The 17,273-nt window shown below is 47.0% G+C and overlaps 1 protein-coding gene and 1 pseudogene across 1 annotated transcript; both read right to left on the bottom strand.

Moving 5' to 3' along the window:
• Window positions 1-9,806: 9,806 nt before the first annotated feature.
• LOC109771638 (protein FAR1-RELATED SEQUENCE 5-like) lies at window positions 9,807-13,612 on the bottom strand (annotated as a pseudogene).
• Window positions 13,613-15,215: 1,603 nt separating this feature from the next.
• Window positions 15,216-16,556, bottom strand: LOC109771634 (uncharacterized). The gene has a single exon (XM_020330336.4). The coding sequence runs from the start codon at window positions 16,364-16,366 to the stop codon at window positions 15,416-15,418; it is 951 nt and encodes a 316-aa protein (XP_020185925.1). The 5' UTR covers window positions 16,367-16,556; the 3' UTR covers window positions 15,216-15,415.
• Window positions 16,557-17,273: the final 717 nt, after the last annotated feature.

The raw sequence follows: 17,273 nt of genomic DNA, 5'->3' as shown, positions 1-17,273 counted from the left end.
CGGGATCTGGATACCCATGTTGGCTCCCACGCGTTCCACGATGATCTCATCGGATGAACCACGATGTCGAGGATTCAAGCAATCCCGTATACAATTCCCTTTGTCAATCGGTACGTTACTTGCCGAGATTCTATCGTCGGTATCCCAATACCTCGTTCAATCTCGTTACCGGCAAGTCACTTTACTCGTTCCGTAATGCATGATCCCGTGACTAACTACTTCGTCACATTGAGCTTATTATGATGATGCATTATCGAGTGGGCCCAGAGGTACCTCTCCGTCATACGGAGTGACAAATCACAGTCTCGATCGTGCCAATCCAACAGACACTTTCGGAGATACCTGTAGTGCACCTTTATAGCCACCCAGTTACGTTGTGATGTTTGGTACACCCAAAGCATTCCTACGGTATCCGGGAGTTGCACGATCTCATGGTCTAAGGAAATGATACTTGACATTAGAAAAGCTTTAGCAAATGAACTACACGATCTAGTGTTATGCTTAGGATTGGGTCTTGTCCATCACATCATTCTCCTAATGATGTGATCCCGTTATCAATGACATCCAATGTCCATGGTCAGGAAACCGTAACCATCTATTGATCAACGAGCTAGTCAACTAGAGGCTCACTAACGACATGTTTGGTCTATGTATTCACACATGTATTACGATTTCCGGATAACACAATTATAGCATGAACAATAGACAATTATCATGAACAAGGAAATATAATAATAACCATTTTATTATTGCCTCTAGGGCATATTTCCAACAGTCTCCCACTTGCACTAGAGTCAATAATCTAGTTACATTGTGATGAATTGTACACCCATAGAGTTCTGGTGTTGATCATGTTTCGCCCGTGAAAGAGGTTTAGTCAACGGATTTGCGACATTCAAATCCGTATGCACTTTACAAATATCTATGTCTTCATTTTGAACATTTTCACGAATGGAGTTGAAGCGATGCTTGATGTGCCTGGTCTTCTTGTGAAACCTAGGCTCCTTGGCAACGGCAATAGCTCCAATGTTGTCACAGAAGAGAGTCATCGGCCCCGATGCATTGGGAATAACTCCTAGGTCAGTAATGAACTCCTTCATCCAGATTGCTTCATGTGCTGCCTCCGAGGCTGCCATGTACTCCGCTTCACATGTAGATCCCGCCACGACGCTTTGCTTGCAACTGCACCAGCTGACTGCCCCACCATTCAAAATATACACGTATCCGGTTTGTGACTTAGAGTCATCCAGATCTGTGTCGAAGCTAGCATCGACGTAAACCTTTACGACGAGCTCTTCGTCACCTCCATAAACGAGAAACATATCCTTAGTCCTTTTCAGGTACTTCAGGATGTTCTTAACCGCTGTCCAGTGTTCCATGCCGGGATTACTTTGGTACCTTCCTACCAAACTTACGGCAAGGTTTACATCAGGTCTGGTACACAGCATGGCATACATAATAGACCCTATGGCCGAGGCATAGGGGATGACACTCATCTTTTCTTTATCTTCTGCCGTGGTCGGGCATTGAGCCGTGCTCAATCTCACACCTTGCAATACAGGCAAGAACCCCTTCTTGGACTGATCCATATTGAACTTCTTCAATATCTTGTCAAGGTATGTGCTTTGTGAAAGACCTATGAGGCGTCTCGATCTATCTCTATAGATCTTGATGCCTAATATGTAAGCAGCTTCTCCAAGGTCCTTCATTGAAAAACACTTATTCAAGTAGGCCTTTATGCTTTCCAAGAATTTTATATAATTTCCCATCAATAGTATGTCATCCACATATAATATGAGAAATGCTACAGAGCTCCCACTCACTTTCTTGTAAACACAGGCTTCTCCATAAGTCTGTGTAAACCCAAACGCTTTGATCATCTCATCAAAGCGAATGTTCCAACTCCGAGATGCCTGCACCAGCCCATAGATTGAACGCTGGAGCTTGCATACCTTGTCATCATTCTTAGGATCGACAAAACCTTCCGGCTGCATCATATACAATTCTTCCTTAAGGAAACCATTAAGGAATGCCGTTTTGACGTCCATTTGCCATATTTCATAATCGTAGAATGCGGCAATTGCTAACATGATTCGGACGGACTTCAGCTTCGCTACGGGTGAGAAGGTCTCATCGTAGTCAACTCCTTGAACTTGTCGATAACCCTTAGCGACAAGTCGAGCTTTATAGATGGTAACATTTCTATCCGCGTCCGTCTTCTTCTTAAAGATCCATTTATTTTCTATCGCTCGCCGATCATCGGGCAAGTCTGTCAAAGTCCATACTTTGTTTTCATACATGGATCCTATCTCGGATTGCATGGCTTCAAGCCATTTGTTGGAATCTGGGCCCGCCATTGCTTCTTCATAGTTCGAAGGTTCACCGTTGTCCAACAACATGATTTCCAAGACAGGGTTGCCGTACCACTCTGGTGCGGAACGTGTCCTTGTGGACCTACGAAGTTCAGTGATAACTTGATCATGATCGTCATCATTAACTTCCTCTCTAGTCGGTGCAGGCACCACAGAAACATTTTCTTGCGCTACGCTACTTTCTGGTTCGAGAGAGGTCATCTCATCAAGTTCCACTTTCCTCCCACTTACTTCTTTCGAGAGAAACTCTTTCTCCAGAAAGGACCCGTTCTTGGCAACGAAGATCTTGCCTTCGGATCTGAGGTAGAAGGTATACCCAATGGTTTCCTTAGGGTATCCTATGAAGACGCATTTTTCCGACTTGGGTTCGAGCTTTTCAGGTTGAAGTTTCTTGACATAAGCATCGCATCCCCAAACTTTAAGAAACGATAGCTTAGGTTTCTTTCCAAACCATAATTCATACGGTGTCGTCTCGACGGATTTCGACGGAGCCCTATTTAAAGTGAATGCAGCAGTCTCTAAAGCATAACCCCAAAATGATAGCGGTAGATCGGTAAGAGACATCATAGATCGCACCATATCCAATAGAATGCGATTACGACGTTCGGACACACCATTACGCCGAGGTGTTCTAGGCGGCGTGAGTTGTGAAACAATTCCACATTTCCTTAAGTGTGTGCCAAATTCGTGACTCAAATATTCCCCTCCACGATTTGATCGTAAGAACTTTATTTTTCTGTCACGTTGATTCTCAACCTCACTCTGAAATTTCTTGAACTTCTCAAAGGTCTCAGACTTGTGTTTCATTAAGTAGACATACCCATATCTACTCAAGTCATCAGTGAGGGTGAGAACATAACGATAGCCACCGCGAGCCTCAACGCTCATTGGACCGCACACATCAGTATGTATGATTTCCAATAAGTTGGTTGCTCGCTCCATTGTTCTGGAGAACGGAGTCTTGGTCATTTTTCCCATGAGGCATGGTTCGCACGTGTCAAATGATTCATAATCAAGAGACTCCAAAAGTCCATCTGCATGGAGTTTCTTCATGCGTTTGACACCAATGTGACCAAGGCGGCAGTGCCACAAGTATGTGTGACTATCATTATCAACCTTACATTTCTTGGCATTCACACTATGAATATGTGTAACATCACGTTCGAGATTCATTAAGAATAAACCATTGACCAGCGGGGCATGACCATAAAACATATCTCTCATATAAATAGAACAACCATTATTCTCTGATTTAAATGAGTAGCCATCTCGCATCAAACGAGATCCAGATACAATGTTCATGCTCAAAGCTGGCACTAAATAACAATTATTGAGGTTTAAAACTAATCCCGTAGGTAAATGTAGAGGTAGCGTGCCGACGGCGATCACATCGACCTTGGAACCATTCCCGACGCTCATCGTCACCTCGTCCTTCGCCAGTCTCCGCTTATTCCGCAGCTCCTGCTTTGAGTTACAAATATGAGCAACCGCACCGGTATCAAATACCCAGGAGCTACTACGAGCGCTGGTTAGGTACACATCAATAACATGTATATCACATATACCTTTGGTATTGCCGGCCTTCTTATCCGCTAAGTACTTGGGGCAGTTCCGCTTCCAGTGACCGTTTCCCTTGCAATAAAAGCACTCAGTCTCAGGCTTGGGTCCATTCTTTGTCTTCTTCCCAACAGCTTGCTTACCGGGCGCGGCAACTCCCTTGCCGTCTTTCTTGAAGTTCTTCTTACCCTTGCCTTTCTTGAACTTAGTGGTTTTATTCACCATCAACACTTGATGTTCCTTTTTTATCTCCACCTCCGCTGATTTCAGCATTGAATATACCTCAGGAATGGTCTTTTCCATCCCCTGCATATTGAAGTTCATCCCAAAGCTCTTGTAGCTAGGTGGGAGCGACTGAAGGATTCTGTCAATGACCGCATCATCCGGGAGATTAACTCCCAGCTGAGATAAGCGGTTGTGCAACCCAGACATTTTGAGTATGTGTTCGCTGACGGAACTATTCTCCTCCATCTTACAACTGTAGAACTTGTCGGAGACTTCATATCTCTCGACCCGGGCATGAGCTTGGAAAACCATTTTCAGCTCTTGGAACATCTCATAAGCTCCGTGCTGCTCGAAACGCTTTTGGAGCCCCGGTTCTAAACTGTAAAGCATGCCGCACTGAACCAGGGAGTAATCATCAATACGTGTTTGCCAAGCGTTCATAACGTCTTGGTTTGCTGGGACGGGTGCTTCACCTAGCGGTGCTTCAAGGACATATGCTTTCTTGGCAGCTATGAGGATGATCCTCAAGTTCCGGACCCAGTCCGTATAGTTGCTACCATCGTCTTTCAGCTTGGTTTTCTCTAGGAACGCGTTGAAGTTGAGGTTGACATTAGCGTGGGCCATTTGATCTACAAGACATATTGTAAAGATTTTAGACTAAGTTCATGATAATTAAGTTTATCTGATCAAATTATTAATGAACTCTCACTCAGACAGACATCCCTCTAGTCATCTAAGTGATACATGATCCGGGTCAACTAGGCCGTGTCCGATTATCACGTGAGACGGACTAGTCATCATCGGTGAACATCTTCATGTTGATCGTATCTGCTATACGACTCATGTTCGACCTTTCGGTCTCTTGTGTTCCGAGGCCATGTCTGTACATGCTAGGCTCGTCAAGTCAACCTAAGTGTGTTGCATGTGTAAATCTGGCTTACACCCGTTGTATGCGAACGTTAGAACCTATCACACCCGATCATCACGTGGTGCTTCAGAACAACGAACCTTCGCAACGGTGCACAGTTAGGGGGAACACTTTCTTGAAATTTTAGCGAGGGATCATCTTATTTATGCTACCATCGTTCTAAGCAAATAAGATGTAAAACATGATAAACATCACATGCAATCAAATAGTGACATGATATGGCCAATATCATTTTGCTCCTTTTGATCTCCATCTTCGGGGCGCCATGATCATCATCGTCACCGGCATGTCACCATGATCTCCATCATCATGATCTCCATCATCGTGTCTTCATGAAGTTGTCTCGCCAACTATTACTTCTACTACTATGGCTAACGGTTAGCAATAAAGTAAGTAATTACATGACGTTCCAGTTGACACGCAGGTCAAAAATAAATTAAGACAACTCCTATGGCTCCTGCCGGTTATCATACTCATCGACATGCAAGTTGTGATTCCTATTACAAGAACATGATCAATCTCATACATCACATATATCATTCATCACATCCTTCTGGCCATATCACATCACATGACACTTGCTGCAAAAACAAGTTAGACGTCCTCTAATTGTTGTTGCAAATTTTTTACGTGGCTGCTATAGGTTTCTAGCAAGAACGTTTCTTACCTACGCCAAAACCACAACGTGATATGCCAATTTCTATTTACCCTTCATAAGGACCCTTTTCATCGAATCCGATCCGACTAAAGTGGGAGAGACAGACACCCGCTAGCCACCTTATGCAACTAGTGCATGTCAGTCGGTGGAACCTGTCTCACGTAAGCGTACGTGTAAGGTCGGTCCGGGCCGCTTCATCCCACGATGCCGCCGAATCAAGATAAGCCTAGTAACGGCAAGTAAATTGACAAAATCGACGCCCACAACAACTTGTGTTCTACTCGTGCATAGAAACTACGCATAGACCTATCTCATGATGCCACTGTTGGGGATCGTTGCAGAAATTAAAAAAATTCTACGCATCACCAAGATCAAACTATGGAGTAACTAGCAACGAGGGAGAGGGGAGTGCATCTTCATACCGTTGAAGATCGCGAGACGGAAGCGTTGCAAGAACGCGGATGAGGGAGTCGTACTCATAGCGATTCAGATCGCGGTAGATTCCGATCCTAGCGCCGAACAACGGCACCATCGCGTTCAACACACATGCAGCCCGGTGACGTCTCCCGCACCTTGATCTAGCAAGGAGGAGGGAGAGGTTGAGGAAGAGGGCTCCAACAGCAGCACGACGGTGTGGTGGTGATGGAGTGGCAGTTCTCCGGCAGGGCTTCGCCAAGCTCACACGGAGGAGGAGAGGTGTTGGGGAGGGGAGGGGCTGCGCCTTGGATGTGGTGCTGCAGCCCTCCCTCCACCCCTCTATTTATAGGGAGAAGGGGGAAGGGGGCCGGCCTCTCTAGATGAGATCTAGAGGGGGGCGGCGGCCAAGGGGGAGGGGGCTTGCCCCCAAGCAAAGGGGGGGCGCCCCCCTTTAGGTTTCCCCCCAACCCTAGGCGCATGGGCCCTAGGGGGGATGGCGCCCAGCCCACTTAGGGGCTGGTTCCCTTCCACCTACAGCCCATAAGGCCCTCCGGGGCAGGTGGACCCTCCCGGTGGACCCCCGGAACCCCTCTGGTGGTCCCGGTACAATACCGGTATACCCCCGAATATTTCCGGTGACAGTATGATGACTTCCCATATATAAATCTTCACCTCCGGACCAATCCGGAACTCCTCGTGACGTCTGGGATCTCATCCGGGATTCCGAACAACATTCGGTAATCACATACAAACCTTCCTTATAACCCTAGCGTCATCGAACCTTAAGTGTGTAGACCCTGCGGGTTCGGGAATCATGCAGACATGACCGAGACGCCTCTCCAGCCAATAACCAACAGCGGGATCTGGATACCCATGTTGGCTCCCACACGTTCAACGATGATCTCATCGGATGAACCACGATGTCGAGGATTCAAGCAATCCCGTATACAATTCCCTTTGTCAATCGGTACGTTACTTGACCGAGATTCGATCGTCGGTATCCCAATACCTCGTTCAATCTCGTTACCGGCAAGTCACTTTACTCGTTCCGTAATGCATGATCCCGTGACTAACTACTTAGTCACATTGAGCTCATTATGATGATGCATTACCTAGTGGGCCCAGAGATACCTCTCCGTCATACGGAGTGACAAATCCTAGTCTCGATCCGTGCCAACCCAACAGACACTTTCGGAGATACCTGTAGTGCACCTTTATAGCCACCCAGTTACGTTGTGACGTTTGGTACACCCAAAGCATTCCTACGGTATCCGGGAGTTGCACGATCTCATGGTCTACGGAAATGATACTTGACATTAGAAAAGCTTTAGCAAATGAACTACACGATCTAGTGCTATGCTTAGGATTGGGTCTTGTCCATCACATCATTCTCCTAATGATGTGATCCCGTTATCAATGACATCCAATGTCCATGGTCAGGAAACCGTAACCATCTATTGATCAACGAGCTAGTCAACTAGAGGCTCACTCGGAACATGTTATGATCTATGTATTCACACATGCATTACGATTTCCGGATAACACAATTATAGCATGAACAATAGACAATTATCATGAACAAGGAAATATAATAATAACCATTTTATTATTACTTTTAGGGCATATTTTCAACAAAAAGTAGTGGAAGTAACAACAACTTGGAAGCTACAACACTTTGAATCGTGCACACAAGTCCGGTTGAACTCAAGCTAAGAAAAACAAAGGAAAACAAAAAAAGTAAAGGATTGCAGCATGCTGTATAGGTGAGAGATGTTCAGTTCACAGGCAGTCGTGACGGGGAACAAGGGTCGCTTGGTGGATCGGAAGGCTTACACCTTGGTTAACCTCGTGTTCTCCTCTGTTCCCAAACCACCCGGACGTGTAATTCCTGCTTTGTGAGTCAACTAGTAGTGAACTGGGTTGTTATCATTTGAAAAGAGTGAAACGAGTTTTGCATAATTTCATCTTCAATGCAATTCCAGATTCGGTTTCATTTGGACCACATAAACGTATCTTTTTTTTAATTTTCACATAAACGTATCTAACATTCAACAATCTGTATTCAAGAAGATCCTGAAAGATCAATCCCCACCACCATCTCCGACAAAAATAATCTTGGTATTGCACAATTTCATCTTCAATGCAAATTCCGGTTTCAGTTTCATTTGAACCACGTAACAATAATTAGCAAAATACATTCAGAAAGATTCTGAAAGATCAATGCTCACCACCATCTGCTAACCAGTTCACCAATATTCAGGAAAACCAGAGAAGGGAAAATTTTCAACCAGTTCACCACCATCTGCTAGCCAGTGGCTGACCGTGTGCCAGTTGATGTGGTCGACACGCCCGGTTGACGGCAAGCTCAGCACGAGTGCGACACTTTCAGGCGATGGTGGGATGTGCAGCGCAAAGAGGTGGCGCAACGGTTGACAACAACACGCGGTCTCTCCGGTTGGACGTGACACAAAAGGTCGACGGTCAGCTCTGAATAACCACCAACCAGAGCCAGTTGCTCAAGTCTTCCCACACACAAATATTTCTTCCCCGACGCCGAAAGTCCTATTCTGAGCTCGAGCTCAGATGGACTCGATATCATAGCAGTCAACTGTTGTTGAGATTCTCACTACTGCAGGTATTTCAGCCCGTATATGGACATGTATGCGCTGCTTTTTCCCACATTGTGGCCCACCCAGCTGTCGTCGTCAATGCAACGACCGTCACTCCCTCAGCGCCGGCTCAGATGACGAGAGCGAATCTTGGTCCACTGCTCAGACGTTGGCTGCTAAACGGCCGTTGTCCACCCGGACCCACACCTAGCTCCTTCCACTACAAGACTCCAGAGGCTGCTCCGGTTCCATCGCGGCCTCTAGTCTGGCATCACCTCCGTACCCACTAGCCGGATCCGAAGCCATATGGATGGGTGATCTCCGCTGCAAAACAGATAAAGAGGACGCCGGTTTTACAATCGTTTCCATTAGCAAGACGTATTGACGTGGAATCAAATCTTCAGAACTACATACAAAAGATATTCGGTACCTTCAAGAATTCTACGGACAGCTCACATTCTATCCTGCTAGTCAAATGCGTAGCTGCTAACTAGTTCACACTATATTCAGAAGCAATAGCTTCTCGAGAGACCTGTTAACCATGGTTTCAGTCTTCCTCCAAGACAGAGAGAGTACGCACCTCCTGCCCGTTGTCGATCCGTGTGAATGCTGTCAAAACTGACCCGTACACATCGACATCTAATGCCTCCATCTCCTAGCAAGCAAGGCAATGGCGCCCCCATTCTTCTCATTTGAATGCCCGTCCCAAGCTAGCAAAGAACCAATCCTCGCTCGTAGTCTTCAAATTTCAAATTTTGGGATCTACATGCACACTGACACTTGGCATCCAACCCCAGTTATCATGCCAAGGCAACTCACATTTACAATAGTCCACCACACGAAATGTTTCTAGAAAGATATTTGTCGAAACAATGGCCCAGGGCCACACACAGCCAGTGTACAGCACACCATTTGAGAACATGGTACGCTTCCAACAGCCCCAAAAATTAAAAACATGTACGCTTGGCAACTCTGGTACAGTGACAACCCATTTGAGAACTACAACAGGGAAATTGCACAGGATGAAAATGCACAGTAAAGTACTGAACCGAACAACCATAATTTTTGAGTTCACATCCAACCAACATATAGCCAAGCACACACAAAACATGCCCAGAGTTCACAGCCTAGATTACAAGTTTGCATACACCATTTATCTTCTTGATTTTCCTAAATCCCTCCTGCTATTCTTAGTTCCATTGCTTTATTACAATTGTTTCGTCGATGCCCTTCGACACCACAATTTTGCATCTAGCAGGCTTTCGAGGCTGCTTTGGGACATCTCCATGATCCGGACAAGTTGTTCGCTTGTGTCCTTGCGTACGGCATATTGTGCAAAATCTGGTCCGTTTGCTCAATCCTTCATATGGAGCTTTCTCCCTACTGGTTGTTGGCCGGCCCATCTCTTTCCTTTTTTCTGGAGCCAGCAATCCGTCCAACCGGTTGCTTGTCCTCGAAATGGAGTCATTATCTGCAAGTTCACCAGCAACTGCAGGCTCCTCTGCATGCTTCATGTGTTCTCCATCCATACCAGCAGTGTTTGAATGATTCACCACGAGTCCTTTATCTGCAAGCCTGTCCTCCAGCCCAAGACCATCTCTGACTTCAGCACATGGTAGAATCACTGACAAATTAGCCCTGAACAGATCCATCAATCAGTTGTATGCATCCAAACTGGTGTCTCCCAGCCTCACTAGCTCCATTGCATGCATGTACATGGTGAAGTGTCTGTACAAAAATGGATTGTTCTTCATGCTATCCTTCTAGTATTGGACTAGGTGGGTAGGTAGTATATCTCTAGCATCTTTCATCCATCTCTTCACGATATGTTTTGCTCGTATTTCCTTCGCCCGAATGAAATCTAACACCTACATAGGCATGAACGAAAAAACTGGGAATCATTTGCATGATGCATAATTTGCAGTACAATTCAACATGATCTCTGCATAAAAGAACACAGGTCAAAGGCCCAGGCGCTAACCTTCAGCACATGGCTGCAAAGCAAGCCCATGTGTGCAAATTGTCCACACTCGCAGTCGAATTCATCCTCCCCATCTAGCATCCTAACCGTGTATGCCACTCTGCACCATTTCTCTCTCTTCTCCGCCTCGCTGTGGATTGCAACATACGTCTTGTGTTTCTCAATCTCTTCAACTTGATAAGCGCCACATTCATACAATATATGGCCAAACTTTCAAACATGGCTCTTGTATATATCTTGCTAGCATGCCTTTCCACTGCGAGGTTTGCCGTCATTAGCGGCCTCCCCTGCACAATTAGTACACAACCACTGTAAATGTTCTTTTTTTCTACTCATATGTTTGCCCCAATGACTTCAACTATGTACAGCATTCCCAACAAGAATTACTTACAATTCGTGTTCGCTTCTCTTCGTAGTTCTCCTCCGACTCCCAGTACTTCTGAACAAACATGTGCATTGGGCAATCAGGAGGCACATAATTCTTTAGCATATGGTTTGCACTCTAACTCCTCTGTGTGCTCGCCATTTTTGCACAAAAAACTCCCTTAAAATAAGGCTTCGCCCATTTCTTACGGATTTCATACAGGTTCGTCATGTACGGATGCGCCCTAAGCTTGTACTTGTCTAGCAACATGTCCCAAGCTTTCTCAAATTCATCTTCTGTCAACATGTGATTTATAACCTTATAGAACTCAGCTCTGAAATCACTTTTCTTCGTGTACAAGACCACCCAATGATTCTTTTGCTTTCTTCAGAATATGCCACTTGCACCAATGGTGTGTTGCACCCGGCATAACTTTCCTAATAGCCAGCTCCATAGCCCGGTTCTGGTCTGCAAATGCAAACAAAAAAATTCATCACGACCTCATAACCGATTGCATACTTTTCGAAGCAATTATAGGAGTGTACCTGTCAGTATGGTCACCGGTGGAGACCCGCCCATCATTCTAAGGAATTCTGAGAAAACCCACTCAAAACTATCTTCCGTTTCATCTCGCACGAGCACACCTGCCAGGATCACACTCTGAAAATGATTGTTTACCCCTACAAAAAGGCCGAAAGGCATGTCGTACAGATTAGTCCGGTAAGTCATGTCAAATGTTATAACATCACCAAAAAATGAATATTGCAGCCTGCTACTCCCACTAGCCCACATCAGATTCTTAATCCTGCCCTCATTGTCAGACTGGACCCTATACATGAAGTGTGGATCTTTAGCCCCAATCTCTGCGAACACATCCATTGTTTTTTTTCACATCATCTTCTGCATTGTCTCTATTTATCTTCCCACACAGGTTACGCAACGACCTCTTCATGAACGGAACATTTTCCATTGATCCAAAGTAGCCTCCGGTGATGCCGTACACCTTTGCTAAGTTGACATTGTTCTGCCTTAACTGCTTCACTATATCCCTAGTGTACACATCTATGTGCTTGTTTGAGGCCCGGTGTACTGTCTCACCGAAATTAGGCCACAACGAGTGGTTGTGATTGTCTCTATGCTCTGCTATGTACCACCCATTGTCCTCCGCTCATAGCAGCCTTATTAGAGCAGGGCACTCGCAACGACAAGACCTTGTGTTCTCCACCCCAGCTTTTCCCTGCAAAATGATCGACAACAAAAGTCAGTGAGTTCAGTAATTTCTTTGCTACCACACACGCAGACACAAAATACGAATTGTATGTCCCAGCATAAACATAAATAATAATAAAAAACTCACCGAGCAACCACAAACTATTTCTTGCATGCATTTTGTCCTCTCCACATTTAGCCTGCTCTTGCCGTAACGAATGCCAAAGCCCTTCTCCCACGAGTACAAATTGTAGAAGTCATACGCCTCGCCCACCGAGTCGAATGTTGTGCCGATAACTGGTGTGATAACATTCTCAGTTGGGTTCTCAGCAAATGTCCACACAACTTTCTCGAACGCACTGACCTGGTTCGGACAAGGTGGCCTGCTTGGTGCAGGAGCTCTAATCCTCAACCTGCAAACACATCCACCTCCACAACTCTCCCCAGAATTCAATAGCCTTGCGCAATCTACTCAACTCTCCCCAAATGCATGTGATCTGAAGCAAGATTACAAGCTCTTCATACAAATTTCATTACTAAGTCCAACGTGTCTGAACCTAATAACTTACTGTAACTGCTTGTCTGCGATGCAAAAACAATGCTTCTTATCTCATTTTACATAACAATTAATCCCTACAAAAAATGCTACTAACTCTAATGATCTGACAAGTAAAAGCTCATTCTACAAACATTGCCACCATCTCTTCATATACTTGGTGTGTGTGTGTGTGCTACATTTCTGCTCAACAAAAAATCAGCTACTACTAATTTTGCTTCTGAGCATGACCAACAGCCAGGACTAACCTCTTATTCCATCCTGGCGCATGAGGATTCATCTACCCAGTAGACAGCTCCGACGATGGTGGAAAGTTATCCATCCGGATCGCCGCCGAAGGCTTGCCTAACAGAATCTGCCCGTGGCCACTGTCGTCGGAGCGCGCATACCCTCCTCCTCCACCGCGTGGCCACTGCCGTCCGCCCTCCTCCACCACATCCAGCTGCGCCACCGCAGGCAGCACATCTCCCCCATCCGCCACAGCCGCCGCCGCCGCCACTGGCGGCGGTACCAAGCTTTCTCCCACCTCCTCCAGGAAAGTGGATCTGAGACAGGGGCAGGCCATGTTTCTGTTAGACTCCAGATCTTGACCAACTAAAATCGCAAGGAGAACGTGAGGCCGGCGAGGAGGACAGATGCACGTACCTGCACATAGGCTGCATCAGGAACTGCATGGATGGTCGCCGCCGGGCTCCTCCTACTGATTATCCAGCCGACAGCTTCGAAACGAAAGCACCGCTTCGGGGAAGAAGGACCTAGACGACGCATTCAATTCATGCCCGAGCCCACCAAACGGAAAGCTAAAATCCTGGGCTACGGATCAGATGTGAGCGCCAATTCTGGTCCACGGCCCACCCCGTGCCCCTCTAACGGCTGGCATCCCGCGCCTTACAAATAGGCCCACCAGCTATTGCTGTCGCGACCGTTTTTTTCAACAGTACACATTTTTTAGCGATTCTCCAGCGCTCGTACAGCACAGCGGCACAGATCCAAATGAGATATCGAAAGGCCTAGATAACGAGCTCATCTTAGCTCGCGCACAAAAACTCCACGTCCCCCCGACGCCTCCTTTTCCCGCACTAGAGGTTTATCGTAACTACACTTCCCTAGCTCTTTCTCCTCCATTTTTTTTGTTTGTTTGCTCTACGCGTGTAGCCCGTCCTACAATACTAGTATTTTTTTTTAGAATCCTACAATACAAGTCTCGAAGTGTTGTTTATTCAGTTTTCCCCTCGTATAGCTTATTCTTTCTTTCTCTTCAATTGCGTACGAATCTGCATGTTGCTTCCAGTATAGCAAACCAACAAAGGCGCAAGGGAGAGAGTGATGATGGCTATCTCTTCCTGATACTTGTCAAATATATAGTGGTGCTAGCAAGCTCTCATAGTATCACGCCTGCTTATTACTGCCTGGTAGGTAACAATGTACCACTGCTTCACTGATTTTATTTTGAAGGGAAATGCTAGCTTGTGACCAAAAGGAAAGACAGAGCAAATCTTCTTTAGGGTAACCATAGTAACAAATAGGCATCGTAGTATTCATCTTCAAGCATAATACCAAGCTATGATATGAGTAACGGAGACTTGTGATTGTAGTATTCATCAAAAATCATACAACTCCACGATTTGACCAATCGAGATTCCATATAACTTACCCCGGTGATATATGGATAATCCACAATACTAACAATCATAGTCTCGGCAGCATCACTAAAAAGCAGTGTCATTGATAAAGGTCAAACTTTGAATCTATATGACGCGGTGTCTACGATAATGCTAGTGAAAAGTAGTGGAGGTAACAAAAACTTGGAAGTTACAACACTTTTGATCGTGCGCACAAGTCCGGTTCAACCCAAGCTAAACCGTACCCTGGGCAGGTCAGTTGGCCGACACAATTGGGCCTATGCCCGGTCGATATACAAGTTAGAAAATAAAGGAACACAAAAAAAAGTACAGGATTGCAGTGTGCTGTATAGGTGAGAGATTTTCAGTTCACAGGAAGTCGTTCATAGAGGTGAGTAACTACAAACAGAACAGAGGTAGCGAGCACTTCAGAAAAACAGAGGTGGCTACGGGGAACGAGGATCGCTTGTGGATTGGAAGGCTTCGGCCCCGTGTTGTCCCCTGTTCCCAAACCACCATGGCTTGTAGTAATTCCAGCTTTGTTAGGTGTAGTAGTGAACTGGGTTGTTATCATTTGGAAAGTGTGCGGAACGAGTTTTGCATAATTTCATCTTCAATCCAATTTCAGTTTCAGGACCGTTTGAACCACATAGACATATTTAACAATCTGCACTCAAGAAGATCCTGAAAGATCAATGCTCACCAGTCACCATAATATCCGACAAAAGTAATTCTTGATGCACATTCCAGTTTCAGTTTCATTGAACCACATAAAAACATTTAACAAACTGCATTCAGGAAGATTCTGAAAGATCAATGCTCACCACCATCTGCTAACCAGTTCACCAATATTCAGGAAGACCCAAGAAGGGGAAATTTATACCTCCATCTCCTCGCCGGCGCCTCGGGCACTCGGCTCACTTCGCTGTGGCGAGATCCTTGTAGTACCTGATGGCCTCCCTGGTATCTTCGAACCCTGCGGCGGCGTCCAAGAATCGCATGACCTTCTCCAGCTCCTGGTCATTGGCGTCGTCGATGAAGGGTGCCACCGGGAGGGCGTTCTCTGGCTGCAGGGAGTAGGCGTTTGGGTTGTCGTCGACGATGATGGCGCAGTCCGGAGCCCGGCCAGTGGCCGACAGGTCCTTGACGAGCCTGCCGTCGCCGTCGTCTCGGCAGGCGCTGCGGTACAGGCGGTGCGCGATCAGCGCGCCCGTGGGGTCGAGGCGGTCGAGCACGAGGGAGGCGTACTGCTCCAGCCCCGCGGTGAAGATGACGACCTCGAAGGCTTCCGCCGCCGCGCGGAGGAAGTCGTCGACGCCCGGGCGCTTGCAGACGTAGAAGGTGACCGCCTTGCCACAGATGACCGGCCGCACGGTGAAGTCGTAGCGCGCCGGCGCCGGATCGGTCTGGGAGTGGATGAGCGTCTCGTCGAGGTCCAGAAAAAGGGTCTTCTTTTCCGGATCCGACGGCGGCGGGAGCGCGGCGGCGTGGACCCTGCCGGGCCGCTGAGCGCGGGGGGAGAAGTGCGGCGTGGGCGGGGGCGAGGAGGAGCGGAGGCGCTGGAACCCTGCTGCCCCGGCCCTGCGCTTGGACGGGGAGCCGAGGACGGCGAGGCGGGCGAAGACCTTGATGAGGCGGCGGCGGCAGAAGCGCACGGAGCGGCCGAAGGAGGAGGCCACGGCGGCGGGGGCGGCCGCGAGGGACTTGAGCGGGGACGCCCTCCGCTTCGTGGAGGACGGGCGGCGGCCCCCGCGAAGGGCCTGGCGGCGCCTCGCCGCTGGGGACGGCGACGGCGACGGCTTCGCGGGGCTGCCGGTGCCGGTGCCGGGCCTGGCCGCCGGCGCCTTCGTGGGCGTCCTCGACACCATCACGGGATGCCCTGCTGCTGCTCGCCGCTTGCGCTGGACTTCTCAGATTCTCGAGCTCTGAGAGACGAAGAGGATGAGGGGGAGTGTGGGGAGCGGGATGCGATGTGGGGTGAATTTGAGTTCTTCTCGAGGAAGATTTCGCAACGGTCGGAAAGGGGGGAGACGAAGTGGAAATCGTGTGCGGTTTGAATAAAGAAATGGCAACGGTCGATTCGGACCTGCTGCAAACGCGGGTTGTATAAACTTGTCAGCTGGACTTCCCAACTCCTATCCGGCGCCTATGGCGCCGTTTAATGGCTTATGCGTACACGAAGCACACCTCCCACGAACAAATGGGCCGGCCCATGTAAACTGTATAACCGCTGGTTTTTCCTCGTTTTGGAAGCTTCCGGCACTACGCTTGAGGCAGGATCTCCAGGTCTCAGAGGCTGCGATCATGTCAGATTGCGAGGGCGTCATCCAAAGCATAGAAGGAGGAACCCGGGGCATTAACACCATGATCATTGAGGACATCAGGGGATTGAAGTTGGGATCAGATGGTATTCTTTTCCGTCATGAGCATCGTGAAGCAAACTTGGATGCTCACAAGTCGCAACATTGCAAAAAAAAACTCTTTAGTTCCTGATCCAGGCCATCATGTTTGCGGTTTTTTTTCCGCTGGTCTCTTATAAGTTTATTTGGCCGGTTTCTCTTTTGGTTTTTTATTTCCTTTTCTTGTTCTTTCTATTTTTTTCATTTTCCTTTCTTCTTTCCCCTTTTTGGTTTTTGGTTTTATTTTTTAATATTTTTTCAGATCCGTGAATATTTTTTAATTCGTAAACTTTTTCAAACTCATGATTTTTTTTCAAAATCATGAACTTTTGAAAATTGGTGAACTTTTTTAAATACGTAAAAAACTTAAATTTTC

This window comes from Aegilops tauschii, chromosome 6, assembly GCF_002575655.3.
Source record: "Aegilops tauschii subsp. strangulata cultivar AL8/78 chromosome 6, Aet v6.0, whole genome shotgun sequence".
NCBI classification, from domain to species: Eukaryota; Viridiplantae; Streptophyta; class Magnoliopsida; order Poales; family Poaceae; genus Aegilops; species Aegilops tauschii.
The sequence above is the reverse complement of the archived record's forward strand: the minus strand, read 5'-3'. Positions and strand labels throughout refer to the sequence as shown.